The sequence below is a fragment of the Pristiophorus japonicus genome, unplaced genomic scaffold, assembly GCF_044704955.1.
Source record: "Pristiophorus japonicus isolate sPriJap1 unplaced genomic scaffold, sPriJap1.hap1 HAP1_SCAFFOLD_351, whole genome shotgun sequence".
Taxonomy (NCBI): Eukaryota; Metazoa; Chordata; class Chondrichthyes; family Pristiophoridae; genus Pristiophorus; species Pristiophorus japonicus.
This window is the reverse complement of record NW_027253336.1, coordinates 409,368-429,895: the sequence shown is the minus strand read 5'-3', so window position 1 is coordinate 429,895 and position 20,528 is coordinate 409,368. Positions and strand designations below refer to the sequence as shown.

Sequence of the window (20,528 nt, the reverse complement as noted above, 5' to 3'; positions counted from 1 at the left end):
CGGTTGAGTTGACTAAGAACCTCCTCCAGGTTCTGCAGATGCTCGACTGTGTTCCGACCTGTGACCAATCTGTCGTCCTGGAAGACCACAGTGTGCGGGACGGACTTTAGTGAGCTTTCCATGTTTCTCTGGAATATCGCCACCGCCGATTGAATTCCAAACGGGCATCTGTTATAAACAAAAAGACCTTTGTGCGTGTTGATGCAGGTGAGGGCCTTCCATGATTCCTCCAGTTCCTACGTTATCTAGGCTGAAGTCAGATCCAGCTTTGTGAACATCTTTCCTCCCGCCAGTGTTGCACAGAGGTCGTCGGCCTTTGGTAGTGGGTATTGGTCCTGCAGGGAGAAACGATTGATAGTTACTTTGTAATCGCCACAGATTCTGATGGTGCCGTCTCCCTTGAGGACTGGGACGATAGGACTGGCCCACTCGTTGAACTCGATCGGGGAAATGATACCCTCTCTTTGCAGCCGGTCTAGCTCGATCTCTATCCTTTCTCTCATCATGTACGGTACTGCTCTCGCCTTCTGATGGATGGGTCGCACCCCCGGAATTAGGTGTATCTGCACTTTTGCTCCTTGGAACTTCCCGATGCCTGGTTCGAACAGCGAAGGTAATTTGTTTAAGACCTGGGCACACGAAGTGTTGTCAGCGGGCGATAGCGCTCGGACGTCATCCCAGTTCCAGCGTATCTTTCCCAGCCAGTTCCTACTGAGCAGCGTGGGACCATCACCCGGTACCACCCAGAGTTGTAGATTGTGCACCGCTCCATCGTAGGAGATCTTTACAGTAGCACTGCCGATTACAGGTATCAGTTCTTTCGTGTAAGTTCTTAGTTTCGTGCGAACAGGAATTAGGACTGGTCTTGAGGCCTTGTTGCACCACAACCTTTCGAAAGTCTTTTTGCCCATGATGGACTGGTTCGCGCTCGTGTCCAGTTCCATTGACACCGGGAGTCCATTTAATTCAACATTCAGCATTATCGGGGGACAATTCGTGGTGAAGGTGTGCACCCCATATCCCTCTGCCTCCTCGATCTGAGGCTCTGGTTTGTCGTGATCCTCCCTGGATCTGTCCTCCTCTGCAACATGGTGGTTTGCAGGTTTAACAGGCTTTGCAGCTCGCCTGCACACTCGTTGGAGGTGTCCCATTGTTCCACAGCCCTTGCAAATGTACTCTTTGAATTGGCATGAATGGAAACGATGGTCACTCCCGCAGCGTCAACAAAGTGTTAATGGCCTTGCATTCATCACCTTTGATGGTGGACTGTGAGACATCTGCAGGCGTGTAGCTGCAGGTATGTGTGACCTGCCCTGTACATTACGATTCGAAAACAACATCACTTTGTTCACAGTACTTGTAGCAGCACTTGTGTGCTGAGAGATTTGCTTTGTATTGTCACTGGTGGCAATGAACGCCTGGGCTATCGCTTTGGCTTTACTTAAGGTTGGGGTCTCTGCAGTGAAGAGTTTGCGAAGTATGATTTTGTGGCCAGTGCCAAGTACAAAAAAGTCTGTGAGCATGTGCTCCAAATGTCCTTCAAATTCGCAATGTCCTGCAAGGCGTCTTAGCTCGGCGACATAACTCTCCACTTGCTGGCCTTCTGACCTTTTGTTGGTGTAGAACCAGTACCTCGCCATCAGAATGCTTTCCTTCGGGTTCAAATGCTCTTGGACCAGTGTGCACAAATCGTTGTACGATTTCTCCGTGGGTTTCGCTGGAGTGAGCAGATGTTTCATGAGGCCATACGTTGGTGCCTCACGGATGGTGAGGAGGATCGCCCTTCGTTTGGCAGCACTCTCTTCCCCATCTCGGTTGTTGGCCCCGAAATATTCGTCAAGTCGTTCCACAAAAGTTTCCCAATCATCTCCCTCCGAGAATTTCTCCAGGATGCCCACTATTCTCTGCATCTTTGGGTTCGCTATCTGTATTTCGGCACCAGTTGTTGAATCATTTGCTGGACCCTCGCTGGGCTGCTATGCAGCTGGCCTTGCTGGGCTGCCTGTTGTGTTGGGCCCTGCTGGGCTGCTGCGGATGATGGGTTCTGCTTCGTCGTCAACCGTGCCACTGGTGTGTATGTTGGGGGATCAAAAAAGGTAGGGTCCAAGGTGGGTTGCTCAGGATAGTCCGTGAATTGGTCCAATTGTTTCCGATAATGAGTCCATTTGAAAGTTTGACCTGAAACACTATTGACTTTGCGGGGGAGTGTTGTTATATATGTAAACTTGTATTTACTTTGTACAGTCACCAGAGGGCTCTTCCCCTGGAGTCCCAAGGGATCCCATAATCTCTTGGGAGCACAGGTATTTAAGGAGGCTTCACAGGTTGGAGAGGCACTCTGGAAACCTGCAATAAAAGACTACGGTCACACTTTACTTTGACTCTTTCTCCATACACAACACCTACCCTGGGAGTGTTTGATGGGACAGTGTAGAGGGAGCTTTACTCTGTATGTAACCCATGTATGTAAAGCTGTGAATTCTGACTGTCCATCTGGAGAGTTGGTGAATGACCTCAATCTCTGTTTTGCCCACAGGCCATGGAGGGTCGTGTCCAGACTGGTCCAGACTGCGTTACATCTGCAAGATGAATTTCAGTGCCCCCTGTAAGGACGACGACTCTTGCGGCCACTGGTCCTTGTGCTGCAACACAACCTGTGGGCCCAGATGTGTTCCCAAATGCATTGCACAAAGTAAGGGCGTATGTGAGGGAGAGAGAGAGACCGTCACCGCCTGGAATGGGAAACAGGGACAGCACCAATTGGTGTAGCGGAGAAGGAAAATGGGGAATTACATGTCTCAGGGGCACAGTCGGAGAATGCTGTGACTGGCAGGTCCTTGGGCCTTGTTGAAATAGCTGGATACTGAGCGGCCACTCGGCCTAGTCAAAAGAGGCTGTGATGAGACCTCTGTCAATTTACCACCTCCTGTCCCAGAGTCAGAAGAGTGAGGGTTCAAGCCCACTCCAGACACTCGAGCACAATAATCCAGACCATCAATCCCCGGTTCCCAGAGTGGCAGTACTGAGGGAGTGCCGTACTGCGCTGTCGGAGGGGCAGTACTGAAGGAGTGCCGTACTGCGCTGTCGGAGGGGCAGTACTGAGGGAGCGCCGTACTGCATTGTCGGAGGGGCAGTACTGAGGGAGTGCCATACTGTGTTATCGGAGGGGCAGTACTGAGGGAGTGCCGTACTGCGCTGTCGGAGGGGCGACACTGAGGGAGCGCCGTTACTGCGTTGTCAGAGGACAGTACATCCCAGAGTACTTAAGGAAGTGGCCCGAGAAATAGTGGATGCGTTGGTGATCATTTTACAACAGTCTATCGACTCTGGATCGGTTCCTATGTACTGGAGGGTAGCTAATGTAACACCACTTTTTAAAAACGGAGGGAGAGAGAAAACAGGTAATTATAGACCGGTCAGCCTGACATCAGTAGTGGGGAAAATGTTGGAATCAATCATTAAGAATGAAATAGCAGCGCATTTGGAAAGCAGTGAGAGGATCGGTCCAAGTCAGCATGGATTTATGAAGGGGAAATCATGCTTGACGAATCTTCTGGAATTTTTTGAGGATGTAACGAGCAGAGTGGACAAGGGAGAACCAGTGGATGTGGTGTATTTGGACTTTAAAAAGGCTTTTGACAAGGTCCCGCACAAGAGATTGGTGTGCAAAGTCAAAGCGCAGGGTATTGGGGGTAATGTACTGATGTGGATAGAGAACTGGTTGGCAGACAGGAAGCAGAGAGTTGGGATAAACGGGTCCTTTTCAGAATGGCAGGCTAGTGGAGTGCCGCAGAGCTCAGTGCTGGGACTCCAGCTATTTACAATATATATTAACGATTTGGATGAAGGAATTGAGTGTAATATCTCCAAGTTTGCAGATGACACTAAACTGGGTGGCGGTGTGAGTTGTGAGGGGGACGTTAAGAGGCTGCAGGGTGACTTGGACAGGTTAGGTGAGTGGGCAAATGCATGGCAGATGCAGTATAATGTGGATAAATGTGAGGTTATCCATTGTGGGGGAAAAAACACGAAGGCAGAATATTATCAGAATGGCGGCAGATTAGGAAAAGGGGAGGTGCAACGAGACCTGGGTGTCATGGTACATCAGTCATTGAAGGTTGGCATGCAGGTAGAACAGGCGGTGAAGAAGGCAAATGGTATGTTGGCCTTCATAGCGAGGGGATTTGAGTATAGGAGCAGGGAGGTCTTACTGCAGTTGTCCAGGGCCTTAATGAGGCCTCACCTGGAATATTGTGTTCAGTTTTGGTCTCCTAATCTGAGGAAGGACGTTCTTGCTATTGAAGGAGTGCAGCGAAGGTTCACCAGACCGATTCCAGGGATTGTTGGACTGTCATATGAGGAGAGACTGGATCAACTGGGCCTTTATTCACTGGAGTTTAGAAGGATGAGAGGGGATCTCATAGAAACGTATAAGATTCTGACGGGACTGGACAGGTTAGATGCAGGAAGAATGTTCCCGATGTTGGGGAAGTCCAGAACCAGGGGTCACAGTCTAAGGATAAGGGGTAGGCCATTGAGGATTGAGATGAGGAGAAACTTCTTCACTCATAGAGAATTGTGAACCTGTGGAATTCCCTGCCGCAGAGAGTTATTGATGCCAGTTCATTGGATATATTCAAGAGGAAGTTAGATATGGTCGCTCCGGCTAAGGGGATCAAGGGGTATGGAGAGAAAGTAGGAAAGGAATACTGAGGTAATGATCAGCCATGATCTTATTGAATGGCGGTGTAGGCTCGAATGGCCGACTCCTGCACCTATTTTCTATGTTTCTATGGTACTGAGGGAGCGCCGTACTGCGCTGTCGGAGGGAGAGTACTGAGTGAGCGCCGCACTGTCGGAGGGGTAGTACTGAGGGAGCACTGCACTGTCGGAGGGGCAGTACTGAGGGAGCGCCGCATTGTCATAGGGGCAGTATTGAGGGAGCGCCGCACTGTCGGAGGGGCAGTACTGAGGGAGCGCCGCACTGTCGGAGGGGCAGTACTGAGGGAGTGTTGTATTGTCGGAGGGGCAGTACTGAGGGAGAGCCCACTGTCGGAGGGGCAGTAATGAGGGAGCGCCGCACTGTCGGAGGGGCAGTACTGAGGGAGCGCTGCACTGTCGGAGGGGCAGTACTGAGGGAGCGCTGCACTGTCGGAGGGGCAGTACTGAGGGAGCGCCGCACTGTCGGAGGTGCCGTCTTTAGCATGAGACGTTAAACCGAGACCCCGTCTATTTTGTCAGATGGACGTAAAAGATTCCACGGCCACAACTGCATGAAAAGATGGGGAATTCTCCCCCCAGTGTCCTGGGGCCAATATTTATGACTCAAACTGAACTGGGGCCTTTACCTCAGTGGCTAATTGTGGGATCTTGCTGTGTGCAGATTGGGTGCCGCGTTTCCTACATTGCAGCGGTGCCTTCTCTTCCAAATCGGGAATGTTGTTGGCCATAGAGTGCTTTGGGATGGTCTGAGGTGGTGACAGGCGCTATATCAATGTAAGTTCTTCCTTTCCCTCTCCAGAACCAGTGGATCAATGTCCCTCGGACGAGAGACTCTCCAAGATCTGTGACATGACTATTGGAGATTCATGCGAAGAGGACAAGGATTGCGAGGCCTTGCACGCTTGTTGCAACGCTGGCTGCGGCAAAAAATGCATTCCCCAGTTCTTCACAGGAGGTGAGAGAATAAACCCCCTTCCTCAGTCTCCTCAACCGCTTACAGACTCAGCCAATCACTGCGGAAGGTAACTGAGCCCCCCCGCCAACCACGCACACACAGGCAGCAGGAAAGGCCCAGGCTCCATCTCGGGCCTAGTGCAGAGTTACCGTGATCTCACACCCAGTGTGGGACTGAGCCCTGGGTTAGGAGGGCGGGTGAATCAGCCCGGGTTCCTGCTCCTGATACCTGTCCAGCGACCCCTGGATTAGGGAGGGGGTGAATCAGCCCGGGTTCCTGCTCCTGATCCCTGTCCAGTGACCCCTGGGTTAGGGAGGGGGGTGAATCAGCCCGGGTTCCTGCTTCTGATCCCTGTCCAGTGACCCCTGGGTTAGGGAGGGAGTGAATCAGCCCGCGTTCCTGCTCCAGATCCCTGTCCAGTGACCCCTGGGTTAGGGAGGGGGGGTGAATCAGCTCGGGTTCCTGCTCCTGATCCCTGACCAGTGACCCCTGGGTGAGGGAGGGGAGTGAATCAGCCCGGGTTCCTGCTCCTGATCCCTGTCCAGTGACCCCTGGGTTAGGGAGGGAGGTGAATCAGCCCGCGTTCCTGCTCCAGATCCCTGTCCAGTGACCCCTGGGTTAGGGAGGGAGTGAATCAGCCCGCGTTCCTGCTCCAGATCCCTGTCCAGTGACCCCTGGGTTAGGGAGGAGGGTGAATCAGCTCGCGTTCCTGATCCAGATCCCTGTCCAGTGACCCCTGGGTTAGGGAGGGGGGTGAATCAGCTCGGGTTCCTGCTCCTGATCCCTGTCCAGTGACCCCTGGGTTAGGGAGGGGGATGAATCAGCCTGGGTTCCTGCTCCTGATCCTTGTCCAGTGACCCCTGGGTTAGGGAGGGGGGTGAATCAGCCCCAGGTTCCTGCTCCTGATCCCTGTCCAGTGACCCCTGGGTTCGGGAGGGGTGTGAATCAGCCTGGGTACCTGCTCCTGATTCCGATCCAGTGAACCCTGGGTGTAGGGCAGAGTACAGGATCGGGGAAGGCATCCTCCCACAGTTGAATAGCTTACCCACACTTCCTGCCTGGCCCCTGGGGGGTGACGACGGTGCAGACCCTAGCTGGGAGAAGCAGTGTGTCTTTGTGGGGGTAAGTGGGACGGGACATGCATTTCCAGTTCCGAGAGACATTGGGAATTGGAGGAGGCGTGGAGTGAAGTGCCCCTGACAAATGTGGGGATTGTTGAGTGACTCTCCATCCTTTTGCCTTTCAGCCAATGGAACATGCCCGGTATACAAGAGACTCACGATGATGTGTGATATGAAACTAGGGGACGGCTGCAGCGACCACAGCGAATGTGATGTCTGGCAGATGTGTTGTAAAACCAGCTGTGGGATGAAATGTGTGCCGACATTCATCAGCAAGTGTAAGGATGAGGAACAGTCCAGCAGACCCACCTTCCGCAGACATCATCCCCACGGGGACACGTTGGAAGAAATCACACCACTCAGTGCGGCACTGTGTCCCAAACACACACACACACACACCCAGCAGCAAGGTCCCAAGGGCAGTGTAGAGGGAGCTTTACTCTATCTAACCCGTGCTGTACCTGCCCTGGGAGTGTTTGATGGGGACAGTGTAGAGGGAGCTTTACTCTGTATCTAACCCCCTGTACCTGCCCTGGGAGTGTTTGATGGGACAGTGTAGGGGGAGCTTTACTCTGTATCTAACCCCCTGTACCTGCCCTGGGAGTGTTTGATGGGACAGTGTAGAGGGAGCTTTACTCTGTATCTAACCCCCTGTACCTGCCCTGGGAATGTTTGATGGGACAGTGTAGAGGGAGCTTTACTCTGTATCTAACCCCTGTACCTGCCCTGGGAGTGTTTGATGGGACAGTGTAGAGGGAGCTTTACTCTATATCTAACCCTGTGCTGTACCTGCCCTGGGAGTGTTTGATGGGACAGTTTAGAGGGAGCTTTACTCTGTATCTGATCAAAGTGCTTTCTGTACGTTAGTCCATTCAAAACTTTGACAACAAACACTCTATTCCCCTCCTTGGCTAACACAGTGCCAGCAACCCATTTTGGACCATGACCGCAATTAAGACCAGAGACAGGTTCATTAACCTCAATGTTACGTGATACAGCCGCGCGATCGTGGTACATGTTATGCCGGTGACGGCGGGTTTCTTCATGATCATTGAGATCCGGGTGAACTAAGGAGAGCTTGGTTTGAGCACTCTCTTCATGAGCAATTCTGCAGGGGGAGCCCCAGATAGCGAGTTGGGTCGCGTGCGGTAGCTGAGCAGAATCTGAGATAACCGGGTCTGCAGGGAACCGTCGTCATGCATTTCTCTGCTTGATGGACTGCCCGTTCCTTCCGCTTGACCATTGGATGCAGATTTAAATGACGCAGACCTGACATGCTTGATGCAATTGCGGGTCATGAACTCGTTGAATTCCGAGCTGATGAAACATGGTCCATTGTCACTAACAAGGACGTCGGGCAAACCATGGGTGGCGAACATGGCCCGGAGGCTTTCAATGGTGGCAGTGGATGTACATGACGACATTATTATATATTTAATCTATTTAGAGTAAGCGTCAACTGCTACTAGGAACATCTTTCCTAGAAAGGGGCTAGCGAAATCTACGTGGAGCATGGACCACGGTTTGGAGGGCCATGACCACAGACTCAGTGGGGCCTCCCTTGGTGCGTTGCTCAACTATGAGCAAGTGTTACATTGATGTACGCATGACTCCAATTCCGAGTCAATGCCGGGCCACCAAACGTGCGACCTGGCGACAGCCTTCATCATGAATATGCCTGGGGTGGGTACTGTGAAGGTCGCGTATAAACATTTCCCTGCTTTTTTTTGGCCAAATTACACGATTCCCCCACAGGAGACAGTCCGAGTGTTTGATGGGACAGTGTAGAGGGAGTTTTATTCTGTATCTAACCCTGTGCTGTACCTGCCCTGGGAGTTTTTGATGGGACAGTGTTCAGGAGCTTTATTCTGTATTTGATGTTTTACAAATTTTGCCTCCTCAGCCATTTAACTAATTTTAAATTCTATTTTATTTAGTGAAACAAAGGAAATGCCCGGAACTTTCCAAAGTGACATTTCTGTGTAAGAAGAATTTCACCCAGTCTTGTGAGGACGATGATGATTGCACTGCCCATAAACAGTGCTGCGATATTGGGTGTGGCAAAAAATGTGTCTACTCGTTCACACAAGGTGAGGCACAGTCCGAGGGAGAGTCCGATAGGCCCCAGGCTCCATGGGTCAGAATCTGATAGGCCCCAGGGGTCAGAGTCTGAGAGGCCCCAGGGGTCAGAGTCTGATAGGCCCCAGGAGTCAGAGTCTGATAGGCCCCAGGGGTCAGGGTCTGATAGGCCCCAGGGGTCAGAGTCTGAGAGGCCCCAGGGGTCAGTGTCTGATTGGCCCCAGGGGTCAGGGTCTGATTGGCCCCAGGGGTTAGGGTCTGATAGGCCCCAGGGGTCAGGGACTAATAGTCCCCAGGGGTCAGGGACTGATAGTCCCCAGGGCTCAAGGTCTGACAGGCCCCAGGGGTCAGAGTTGGCCCGGCGGCGTTTCGGGGACATGCAAGGACTGAAGCCAGCGGGGGAATTCACGTCGGGAAGCCGCACCACTTGCCCGTCCTGTGATATCCAATTTTTGGCTTTGCAGGAGACAAACCCGGGGAGTGCTCTCCCACCACCAGGTTGAAATTTGTCTGCAATTCGACCATGGGGGAAGCGTGTGAGGGCGAGAGTCACTGCGGCAGGTGGCAGACGTGCTGCCCAACGCCCTGCGGGGCCCGGTGTGTCTTCAAGAGTTTCAGAGGAGGTGAGTATAACTGTCTGAGCTTTACTCTGTACCTAACCCCATGCTGTTCCTGCCCTGTGAGTGTTTGATGGGACAGTGTAGAGCGAGCTTTACTCTGTATCTAATACGGTGCTGTACCTGCCCTGGGAGTGTTTGATGGGACAGTGTAGAGGGAGCTTTACTCTGTATCTAACCCCCTGTACCTGTCCTGGGAATGTTTGATGGGACAGTGTAGAGGGAGCGTTACTCTGTATCTAACCACATGCTGTACCTGCCCTGGGAGTGTTTGATGGGACAGTGTAGAGGGAGCTTTACTCTGTATCTAACCCCCTGTACCTGCCCTGGGAGTGTTTGATGGGACAGTGTAGAGGGAGCTTTACTCTGTATCTAACCCCCTGTACCTGCTCTGGGAGTGTTTGATGGGACAGTGTAGCGGGAGCTTTACTCTGTATCTAACCCCCTGTACCTGTCCTGGGAATGTTTGATGGGACAGTGTAGAGGGAGCTTTACTCTGTATCTAACCACATGCTGTACCTGCCCTGGGAGTGTTTGATGGGACAGTGTAGAGGGAGCTTTACTCTGTATCTAACCCCCTGTACCTGCTCTGGGAGTGTTTGATGGGACAGTGTAGAGGGAGCTTTACTCTGTATCTAACCCAAGCTGTACCTGCTCTGGGAGTGTTTGATGGGACAGTGTAGAGGGAGCTTTACTCTGTATCTAACCCATGCTGTACCTGCCCTGGGAGTGTTTGATGGGACAGTGTAGAGGGAGCGTTACTCTGTATCAAACCCCGTGCTGTACCTGCCCTGGGAGTGTTTGATGGGACAGTGTAGAGGGAGCTTTACTCTGTATCTAACCCCGTGCTGTACCTGCCCTGGGAGTGTTTGATGGGATAGTGTAGAGGGAGCTTTACTCTGTATCTAACCCCGTGCTGTACCTGCCCTGGGAGTGTTTGATGGGACAGTGTAGAGGGAGCTTTACTCTGTATCTAACCCCCTGTACCTGCCCTGGGAGTGTTTGATGGGACAGTGTAGAGCGAGCTTTACTCTGTATCTAACCCAAGCTGTGCTGTCTCGCTCTCTCTCTCGGGTGCAGAGGATGGCAGCTGTCCACGCCCGGATCTTCTGGCCCGTGTGTGTAACTCCACGTTCGGGAAGGTGTGTGAGGAAGATGGAGATTGCGACGGTTCCCAAACCTGCTGTGACGCTGGTTGTCAGAAGCGATGTGTCCCATCCTTCTTCGGGAAGTTCCATGGAGGGAGTTCCTCGTCTAAACCCTCGACAGGTCTGTTCAGGTCTCGGGATGGGCCTCTCTCTCTCTCTCTCTTCCTCTCACTCACTACATCTATCTCTTGCTCTTTCTCCCTCTCTGTCCGACTTTCTCACTCTGTCTCTCCCTCTTTATCCCTCTCTGTCTCTCACTCTATCACTTTCTCTATCTCGGCCTCTCTCTCCCTCTGACTTGCTCTCTGACTCTCTCTCTCTCTCTCTCCCTCTCTCTCTCTATGTCCCTCTCTTTGTCTGTCTGTCTGTCTCTCCCGCTCTGTCTCTCACTCCCTCACTCTCTCTCTCTCTCTCTGTCTCTCTCTCTCTCTGTCTCTTTCCCTCTCTGTCTCTCTCTCTCTGTCTCTCTCTCTCGCTCTCTGTCTCTCTCCCACTCTCTGTCTCTCTCTCTCTCTCTCTCTCTCTCCTTCTTTGTCTCTCACTCTCTCTCTGTATTTCCTGTTACCACCTCTAACTCAAACCCTTGCTTTCGCAGAGTGGAATGCCAAGGAATGCCCTGCTGTGTCCAGACTGGAACGAGTGTGCGAGACGAATCGCAGCGAGTCCTGTGAGGAGGACGGGGATTGCGGGAAGTGGAAGCGGTGTTGCCAGACTTCCTGTGGCAGGAGATGTGTCCACTCCTTCATGGGGCAGGGCCAGACTGCGGCATTGGCAGGTAACATAGAAACATAGAGAATAGGTGCAGGAGTAGGCCCTTCGGCCCTTTGAGCCTGCACCGCCATTCAGTAAGATCATGGCTGATCATTTCCCTCAGTACCTCTTTCCTGCTTTCTCTCCACACCCCTTGATCCCCTTAGCTGTAAGGGCCATATCTATCTCCCTCTTGAATATATCCAATGAACTGGCATCAACAACTCTCTGCGGCAGGGAATTCCACAGGTTAACAACTCTCTGAGTGAAGAAGTTTCTCCTCATCTCAGTCCTAAATGGCCGACCCCTTATTCTGGACGGGACAGGTTAGATGCAGGTCGAATGTTCCCGATGTTGGGGAAGTCCAGAACCAGGGGACACAGTCTTAGGATAAGAGGTGTGTCATTTGGGACTGAGATGAGGGGAAACTTCTTCACTCAGAGAGTTGTTAACCTGTGGAATTCCCTGCCGCAGAGAGTTGTTGATGCCAATTCATTGGATATATTCAAGAGGGAGTTAGATACGGCCCTTACGGCTAAGGGGATCAAGGGGTTCTGAGGGACTGATCAGCTATGATCTTATTGAATGTTGGTGCAGTCTCGAATGGTATTCCTGCACCTATTTTCTATGTTTCCCCAACATCGGGAACATTCTACTCGCATCTAACCTGTCCCGTCCCGTCAGAATCTTATATGTTTCTATGAGATCCCCTCTCATCCTTCTAAACTCCAATGTATAAAGGTCCAGTTGATCCAGTCTCTCCTCATAGGTCAGTCCTGCCATCCCAGGAATCAGTCTGGTGAACCTTCGCTGCACTCCCTCAATAGCAAGAACGTCCTTCCTCAGATTAGGAGACCAAAACTGAACACAATATTCCAGGTGAGGCCTCACCAAGGCCCTGTACAACTGCAGTAAGACCTCCCTGCTCCTATACTCAAATCCCCGAGCTATGAAGGTCAATATACCATTTGCCTTCTTCACCGCCTGCTGTATCTGTATGCCAACTTTCAATGACTGATGAACCATGACACCCAGGTCTCGTTGCACCTCTCCTATTCCTAATCTGCCGCCATTTAGATAATATTCTGTCTTCGCGTTTTTGCCCCCAAAGTGGATAACCTCACATTTATCCACATTATACTGCATCTGCCATGCATTTTCCCACTCACCTAATGTGTCCAAATCACCCTGCAGCTTATTAGCGTCCCCTTCACAGCTCACACCGCCACCCAGTTTAGTGTCATCTGCAAACTTGGAGATATTACACTCAATTCCTTCATCCAAATCATTGATGTATATTGTAAAGAGCTGGGGTCCCAGCACTGAGCCCTGCGGCACTCCACTAGTCACTGCCTGCCATTCTGAAAAGGACCCGCTTATCCCGACTCTCTGCTTCCTGTCTGCCAACCAGTTCTCTATCCACGTCAGTATGTTACCCCCAATACTATGTGCTTTGACTTTGTACACCAATCTCTTGTGTGGGACCATGTCAAAAGCCTTTTTAAAGTCCAAATACACCACACCCACTGGTTCTCTCTTGTCCACTCTGCTAGTTACATCCTCAAAAAATTCCAGAAGATTTGTCAAACATGATTTCCCCTTCATAAATCCATGCTGATTTGGACCGATCCTGTCATTGCTTTCCAAATGCGCTGCTATTTCATCCTTATTAATTGATTCCAACATTTTCCCCACTACTGATGTCAGGCTAACCGGTCTATAATTATTCCCTTTCTCTCTCCCTCCCTTTTTAAAAAGTGGTGTTACATTAGCTACTGTCCAGTGCATAGGAACTGATCCAGAGTGATAGACTGTTGGAAAATGATCACCAATGCACCCACTATTTCTAGGGCCACTTCCTTAAGTACTCTGGGATGAAGACTATCAGACCCCGGGGATTTATCGGCCTTGAATCCCATCAATTCCCCTTGCACAATTTCTCACCTAATAAGAATATCCTCCAGTTCCTCCTTCTCACTAGATTCTCGGTACCCTAGTACTTCCGGAAGGTTATTTGTGTCTTCCTTCGTGAAGACAGAACCAAAGTACTTGTTTAATTGGTCTGCCATTTCTTTGTTCCCCATTATAAATTCACCTGAATCCGACTGCAAGGGACCTATGTTTGTCTTCACTAATCTTTTTCTCTTCACATATCTTTTGAAGCTTTTGCAGTCAGTTTTTATATTCCCGGCAAGCTTCTTCTCGTACTCTTATTTTCCCCCTCTTAATTCAACCCTTTGTCTTCCTCTGCTGAATTCTAAATTTCTCCCAGTCCTGAGGTTTGTTGCTTTTTGTAGCCAATTTATATGCCTCTTCCTTGGATCTAACACTATTCTTAATTTCCCTTGTTAACCACGATTGAGCCATCTTCCCCGTTTTATTTTTTACTCCAGACAGGGATGTACAATTGCTGAAGTTCATCCATGTGATCTTTAAATGTTTGCCATTGCCTATCCACCGTCAACCCTTTAAGTATCATTTGCCAGTCTATTCTAGCCAATTCACGCCTCAAACCATTGAAGTTACCTTTCCTTAAGTTCAGGACCCTCGTTTCTGAATTAACGGTGTCAGTCTCCATCTTAATAAAGAATTCTACCATATTATGGTCACTCTTCCCCAAGGGGCCTCGCACAAAAAGATTGCTAATTAGTCCAGCAGCCTGGGACTGACAAGCCCCTGACCCCAGCAGCCTGGGACTGATAGCCACGTGGCCAGTCTGCCCAGCAAAGAACCCGACTGCCTCTGATCAAAGATAAGCAGAATCACAGTCCCTGCAGCCTCGGACTAATAGGCCCCTGACCCCAGCAGCCTGGGACTGATCGGCCTCTGATTCCAGCAGCCTGGGACTGATAGGCCCTTGACCCTAGCAGCTTGGGACTGAGGCCCCTGACCCCAGCAGCCTGGGACTGATCGGCCCTTGACCCGAGCAGCCTGGGACTGATAGGCACCTGACCCCAGCAGCCTGGGACTGATAGGCCCTTGCTCCCAGCAGCCTGGGACTGATAGGCCTCTGCTCCCAGCAGCCTGTGACTGCAAGGCCCCTGACCCCCGCAGCCTACGACTGATCGGCCCCTGACCCCAGCACCCTGACAGGTTGCCCCCACTAGGCCTTGTATTCCCTCGAGTATCTTCTCTTCTTAGGTGCTGACCAATATTTATCCCTCAGTCAACATCACTAAAACAGATTAAATCAGTCATTATCGCGTTGCTGTTTCTGGAAGCTTGATGTGCGAAAATTGGCTGCCGCGTTTCCCACATTACAACACTGACCACATTTCGGAATGTACTTCATTGGCTGTGAAGTGCTTTGGGACATGCTGAGGTCTTTTTTTTTTCTTTTCTATGGTAACAGGCTCGAGGGGCTGAATGGGCCTCCTCCTGTTCCTGTGTAACAGGCCCGAGGGGCTGAATGGGCCTCCTCCTGTTCCTGTGTAACAGGCTCGAGGGGCTGAATGGGCCTCCTGTTCCTGTGTAACAGGCTCGAGGGGCTGAATGGGCCTCCTCCTGTTCCTGTGTAACAGGCTCGAGGGGCTGAATGGGCCACCTCCTGTTCCTGTGTAACAGACTCGAGGGGCTGAATGGGCCTCCTCCTGTTCCTGTGTAACAGGCTCGAGGGGCTGAATGGGCCTCCTGTTCCTGTGTAACAGGCCGAGGGGCTGAGCTGGCCTCTTGTTCCTAAGTTGCTCAGCACGCCAGAGACGCCCCGGTGCTGCTATCCTCAATCCCACCCATTCCCAGCTCTTGCCTGTCCTTTCTCCAGATCAGACTGCCGGTGACTGCCCTGCCCCGCAGCGACTCTCCTTCATGTGCGAACTGAAGTTCGGGGAGGTGTGCGATGACGACGACGACTGCTACGCCTGGCAGACCTGCTGTAACACCAGCTGTGGCAACCGATGTGTCCACTCGTTCTCCGGCAAGGGTAAGCTAACCGATCGGGTCTTTGCCCCCCTCCCCCGGCCCCCAAACACCTGGTGATGGAGGGCGGAGAGGGGGAACTGGGGGTGGGGGAACGAGCTCCAGATTACAGGCATCAAACCCAACTGTGTGTATCCCTGTCCGCTTCTGGAACTGTGACAGTCCACCCTGTGGCTCCCGAAGGTCAAATCCCAGACTCTGAGGAGATAGAGGGGCACCTGTCTGTCTGATATAAGAACCGAAGAACGTAAGAATTAGAGCAGGGCTCGGCCATTCGGCCACACCAGCCTTCTCCGCCATTGCATAAGATCATGGCCGATTTTCTACCGCAAGTCCACTTTCCCGCTCTGTCCCCATATCCCTCGATTCTCATTGTGTCCAAGAATCGAGTGATCTGCTTCTTGAATATACTCAATGACTGAACCTACACAGCCCTCTAGGGTCGAGAATTCCAAAGATTCACCACTCTCTGAGTGAAGAAATTTATCCTCATCTCAGTCCTAAATGGCCAACCCCTTATTCTGAGACTGTGTGACTCCTGGTTCTACACTCTCCAGGGGGAAACATCCTCCCTGCATCTACCCTGTCAATCCCCTCTCAGAAATGTATACGTTTCAATTACCTCTCATTCTTCGAAACCCCAGAAGAGTATAGGCCCAATCTACTCAATCCCTCTTCATCAGGAAATCCAGTGGAATCTTGGTCTTTATTGCAAAGGGGATGGGCCATAAAAACAGGGAAGTCTTGCTACAGTTATACAGGGTATTGGTGAGGCCACACCTGGAGTACTGCGCACAGTTTAGTTTTCCATATTTACGAAAGGATATACTTACTTTGGAGGCAGTTCAGAGAAGGTTCACTCGGTTGATTCCATAGATGAGGGGTTTGACTTATGAGGAAAGGTTGAGTAGGTTGGGCCTCTACTGATTGGAATTCAGAAGAATGAGAGGTGATCTTACCGAAACATATAAGATTATGATGGGGCTTGACAAGGTGGATGCAGAGAGGATGTTCCCACTGCTGGGGGAGACTAGAACTAGGGGTCATAATCTTAGAATAAGGGGCCGCCCATTTAAAACTGAGATGAGGAGGAATTTCTTCTCTCAGAGAGTTGTAAATCTGTGGAATTTGCTGCCTCAGAGAGCCGTGGAAGCCGGGACATTGAATATATTTAAGACAGAGATAGACAGTTCCTTAACCGATAAGGGGATAAGGGGACAGGCAGGGAAGTGGAGCTGTGTCCATGATCGGATCAGCCATGATCGTATTAAATTGAGCAGCAGGCTCGAGAGGCCGTATGGCCTACTCCTGCACCTATTTCTTATGTTCTTATAGGACAACCCTCTCACCCCAGGAATCGGTCTAGTGAACCTCCGTGGCCTCCAGTCCAAGGTAGGTTTACAGGGAAGGGGACCAAACTGACGGAGGAACTGGGTGGGAGCACGGTGTCCTCTCGTCCGCTGGGCACCTGGAGTCAAATCCCAGGGCCAGAAGAGATGGAGGCCCCTCTCTCTCTGACGGGGTCAGTGGGGCAGGCACTGTCGACACGCCCAAGCCCCCCGGTGCCCACCTCTAGCCCCAGCTCGGTCAGGGAGTGATCAATCGATGGCGAGCAGCACTGACCGATCATGTTCTTTCTACAGGGCGTGAACGGAGATGCCCGGAACCTTCCAGAATGACCCACATCTGTACGATGAGCTTCAACACCCAGTGCAACAACGACAGCAGCTGTGAGGGTTGGCAGACTTGTTGCGACGCCAGTTGTGGAAACAGATGTGTCCCTAAGTTCCTCACCAGAGGTAAGAGTTTACTCCGTATCTAACCTGTGCTGTACCTGCCCAGGGAGTGTGTGATGGGACAGTGTAGAGGGAGCTTTACTCTGTATCTAACCTGAGCTGTAACTGCCCTGGGAGTGTTTGATGGAACAGTGTAGAGGGAGCTTTACTCTGTATCTAACCCCGTGCTGTACCTGCCCTGGGAGTGTTTGATGGGACAGTGCAGAGGGAGCTTTACTCTGTATCTAACCCCCTGTACCTGCCCTGGGAGTGTTTGATGGGACAATGTAGAGGGAGCTTTACTCTGTATCTAACCCTGTGCTGTACCTGCCCTGGTAGTGTTTGATGCGACAGTGTAGAGGGAGCTTTATTCTGTATCTAATCCCCTGTACCTGCCCTGGGAGTGTTTGATGAGACAGTGTAGAGGGAGCTTTACTCTGTATCTAACCCCCTGTACCTGCCCTGGGAGTGTTTTATGGGACAGTGTAGAGGGAGCTTTACTCTGTATCTAACCCCGTGCTGATCCTGCCCTGGGAGTGTTTGATGGTACAGTGTAGAGGGAGCTTTACGCTGTGTCTAACCCTGTGATTCAGGGAGTGTTTGATGGGTCAGTGAGGTGGACACTGGCCCTGCTTCTCTCTATCTCACTGCCACCTTGTATCTTGCAGCGACCCAGTGCCCAGCCTCCAGCCGATTGGACTCCTTCTGTGAGATGAGGCTGGGAGCCGTGTGTGAGAGTGACGCTGACTGCCTGGCCTGGTCCTCGTGCTGTGACGCCGACTGTGGAAAGAAATGTGTTCCCCGCTTCTTCATGGCCAGTGAGTGTTTCCAAGGGTCTGTGATAATCGGACTCCATCTCCTGGACCCGCAGGACCAGAACTAGGCCCGGGATGAGCCTAGGCCTTTCCTGCTCTGTGTATGTGTGTGTGGGGGGGCTCAGTCCCACACCGGGTGTGAGAGATCAGCCTAACTCAGCACTTGGCCCGTGATGGAGCCTGGACCTTTCCTGCTTTGTGTGTGTGTGTGTGTGGGGCTCAGTCCCACTCCGGGTGTGAGAGATCGGGCTAACTCAGCACTAGGCCCGGGATGGAGCCTGGACCTTTCCTGCTCTGTGTGTGCAGAGGGCTCAGTCCCACACCGGGTGTGAGAGATTAGGCTAACTCAACACGAGGCCCGGGATGGAGCCTGGGCCAAGCTGCCTCGTCATTGATCCCCGATTACAGGGATCCTTCTTCATCCTCGATTAGGGGGGTCCCGAGGGAGTCCCTCGATTACGGGATACCGAGGGAGTCCCTCGATTAGGGGCGTACCGAGGGAGTCCCTTGATTAGGGGCATACCGAGCGAGTCCCTCGATTAGGTGGTCCGGAAGAATTAGGGGGGCCCGAGGGACACTCTCGATTAGGGCTGTCCCGAAGGATTAGGGTGGGTCCAGAGGCAGACCCTGCATTATGGCGGTCCGGAAGGATTAGGGAGGGTCCCGAGGAAGACCCTCTCCATCAGCCGGAGCTGAAAGGTTCTCGGTTCCTGACTGACCCCTGATTTCTGTGTTCCAGAGGACGACACCTGTCCAGCCCCCTACCGGCTCGCTCCGATGTGTGACCTGAAGCTCGGGGACCAGTGCAGCGGGGACAACGATTGTGACGTTTGGCAGACCTGCTGTGACACCAAATGCGGAAAAATCTGTGTCGCCAGTTTCACAGACATGGGTAAGGAGCGAAACGGCTGGACTGGACAACGGGCGAGGGAGATGGAGAGATCAGACGGTTCCTCGGCTTGACGACACAGCCGAATGACAGCCCCTCCGACAGTGCAGCGCTCCCTCAGTACTGCCACTCCAACAGTGCAACGCTCCCTCAGTACTGCCACTCCAACAGTGCAACGCTCCCTCAGTACTGCCACTCCCAACAGTGCAACGCTCCCTCAGTACTGCCACTCCAATAGTGCGGCGCTCCCTCAGTACCGCCGCTCCGACAGTGCAGCGCTCCCTCAGTACTGCCCCTCTGACAGAGCGGCGCTCCCTCAGTACTGCCCCTTCGAGAGTGCAGTGCGGCGCTCCCTCAGTACTGCCCCTCCGACAGTGAAGTGCAGTGCTCCCTTAGTACTGCCCCTCCGGTAGTGCAGCGCTCCCTCAATACCGCCCCTCCGACATCGCAGTGCGGCACTCCCTCAGTACTGCGCCTCCAACAGTGCAGTGCAGTGCTCCCTCAGTACTGCCCCTCCGACAACGCAGTGCAGTGCTCCCTCAGTTCTTCCCCTCTGACAGCGCAGTATGGCGGTCCCTCAGTACTGCCCCTCCGACAGCGTTGTCTGTACTGCCCCTCCGACACTAACCTGTTTTGTGCTGTGTAACCCCCATCTCCTGTAAAATACAACTTCCTCTTGCAGATGAAGAAGACGAATGCCCCGATTCATACCGGGCGAGGCATATCTGCGCCAGGAACTCGAGCCAGGTTTGCCGCAGTGATGAGGAATGTTCGTCGTGGAAGCAGTGCTGCGACGTCGGTTGTGGGAAGCGATGTGTTTACTCCTCCTGGCACAGTAAGGGCGGCCCCATAATACACAGTTCGCACCATCGCCACACTCCCAATGCTCGACAGCAGCAGGAACCCACTGTGTGGACTCTGCCTGACAAGGCTAGACCCCAGGCTGTGGTACTCTGTGTCTGATAGGCCCCAGGTTGTGGTACCCTGTGTCTGAAAAGCCCCAGGCTGTGGTACCTTGTGTCTGATAGGCCCCAGGCTGTGGTACCTTGTGTCTGATAGGCCCCAGGCTGTGGTACCTTGTGTCTGATAGGCCCCAGGCTGTGGGACCATGTTTCTGATAGGCCCCAGGCTGTGGTACCTTGTGTCTGATAGGCCCCAGGCTGTGGTACCTTGTGTCTGATAGGCCCCAGGCTATGGGACCCTGTGTCTGATAGGCCCCAGGCTGTGGGACCATGTTTCTGATAGGCCCCAGGCTGTGGTACCTTGTATCTGATAGTCCCCAGGCTGTGGTACCTTGTGTCTGATAGTCCCCAGGCCCCTGTGTCTGATAGTCCCCAGGCCCCTGTGTCTGATAGTCCCCAGGCCCCTGTGTCTGATAGTCCCCAGGCCCCTGTGTCTGATAGTCCCCGGTTCCTGGATCTGATAGGCCCCGGGTCCCTGGATCTGATAGGCCCCAGGCCCCTGTGTCTGATAGTCCCCAGGCTGATAGAGTGGATAGGAATTACCTATTTCTCTTAGCAGAGATGTCAATAACCAGGATGCATCGATTTAAAGTAATTGGTCGAAAGTTTGGAGGGGAGTTGAGGTCAATTTCTTTCACCCTGAGGGTGGGGGGGGTCTGGGGCGGAACTCACTGCCTGAAAGCGTGGTAGAGGCAGAAACCCTCACACATAGCTTTTTGTCGACCGGCACAGACATGACGGGCCAACTGACCTCCTCCTGTGACATAATTCTACCATAAC

General features: G+C 52.4%; 1 protein-coding gene across 1 annotated transcript in view; it reads left to right on the top strand.

Moving 5' to 3' along the window:
• LOC139250220 (uncharacterized) overlaps positions 1 to 20,528 on the top strand; it is a gene marked incomplete at its 5' end in the record, with an annotated part of 267,845 nt that overhangs the window by 94,129 nt on the left and 153,188 nt on the right. Inside the window, 12 exons of the mRNA XM_070872713.1 lie at positions 2,537 to 2,692; positions 5,522 to 5,677; positions 6,924 to 7,076; positions 8,736 to 8,888; positions 9,342 to 9,500; positions 10,575 to 10,763; positions 11,238 to 11,417; positions 15,153 to 15,311; positions 16,951 to 17,106; positions 17,751 to 17,900; positions 18,637 to 18,789; positions 19,469 to 19,621. Of these exons, the coding sequence (XP_070728814.1) occupies positions 2,537 to 2,692; positions 5,522 to 5,677; positions 6,924 to 7,076; positions 8,736 to 8,888; positions 9,342 to 9,500; positions 10,575 to 10,763; positions 11,238 to 11,417; positions 15,153 to 15,311; positions 16,951 to 17,106; positions 17,751 to 17,900; positions 18,637 to 18,789; positions 19,469 to 19,621 (1,917 nt within the window). The remainder of the gene's footprint in view (positions 1 to 2,536; positions 2,693 to 5,521; positions 5,678 to 6,923; positions 7,077 to 8,735; positions 8,889 to 9,341; positions 9,501 to 10,574; positions 10,764 to 11,237; positions 11,418 to 15,152; positions 15,312 to 16,950; positions 17,107 to 17,750; positions 17,901 to 18,636; positions 18,790 to 19,468; positions 19,622 to 20,528) is intronic.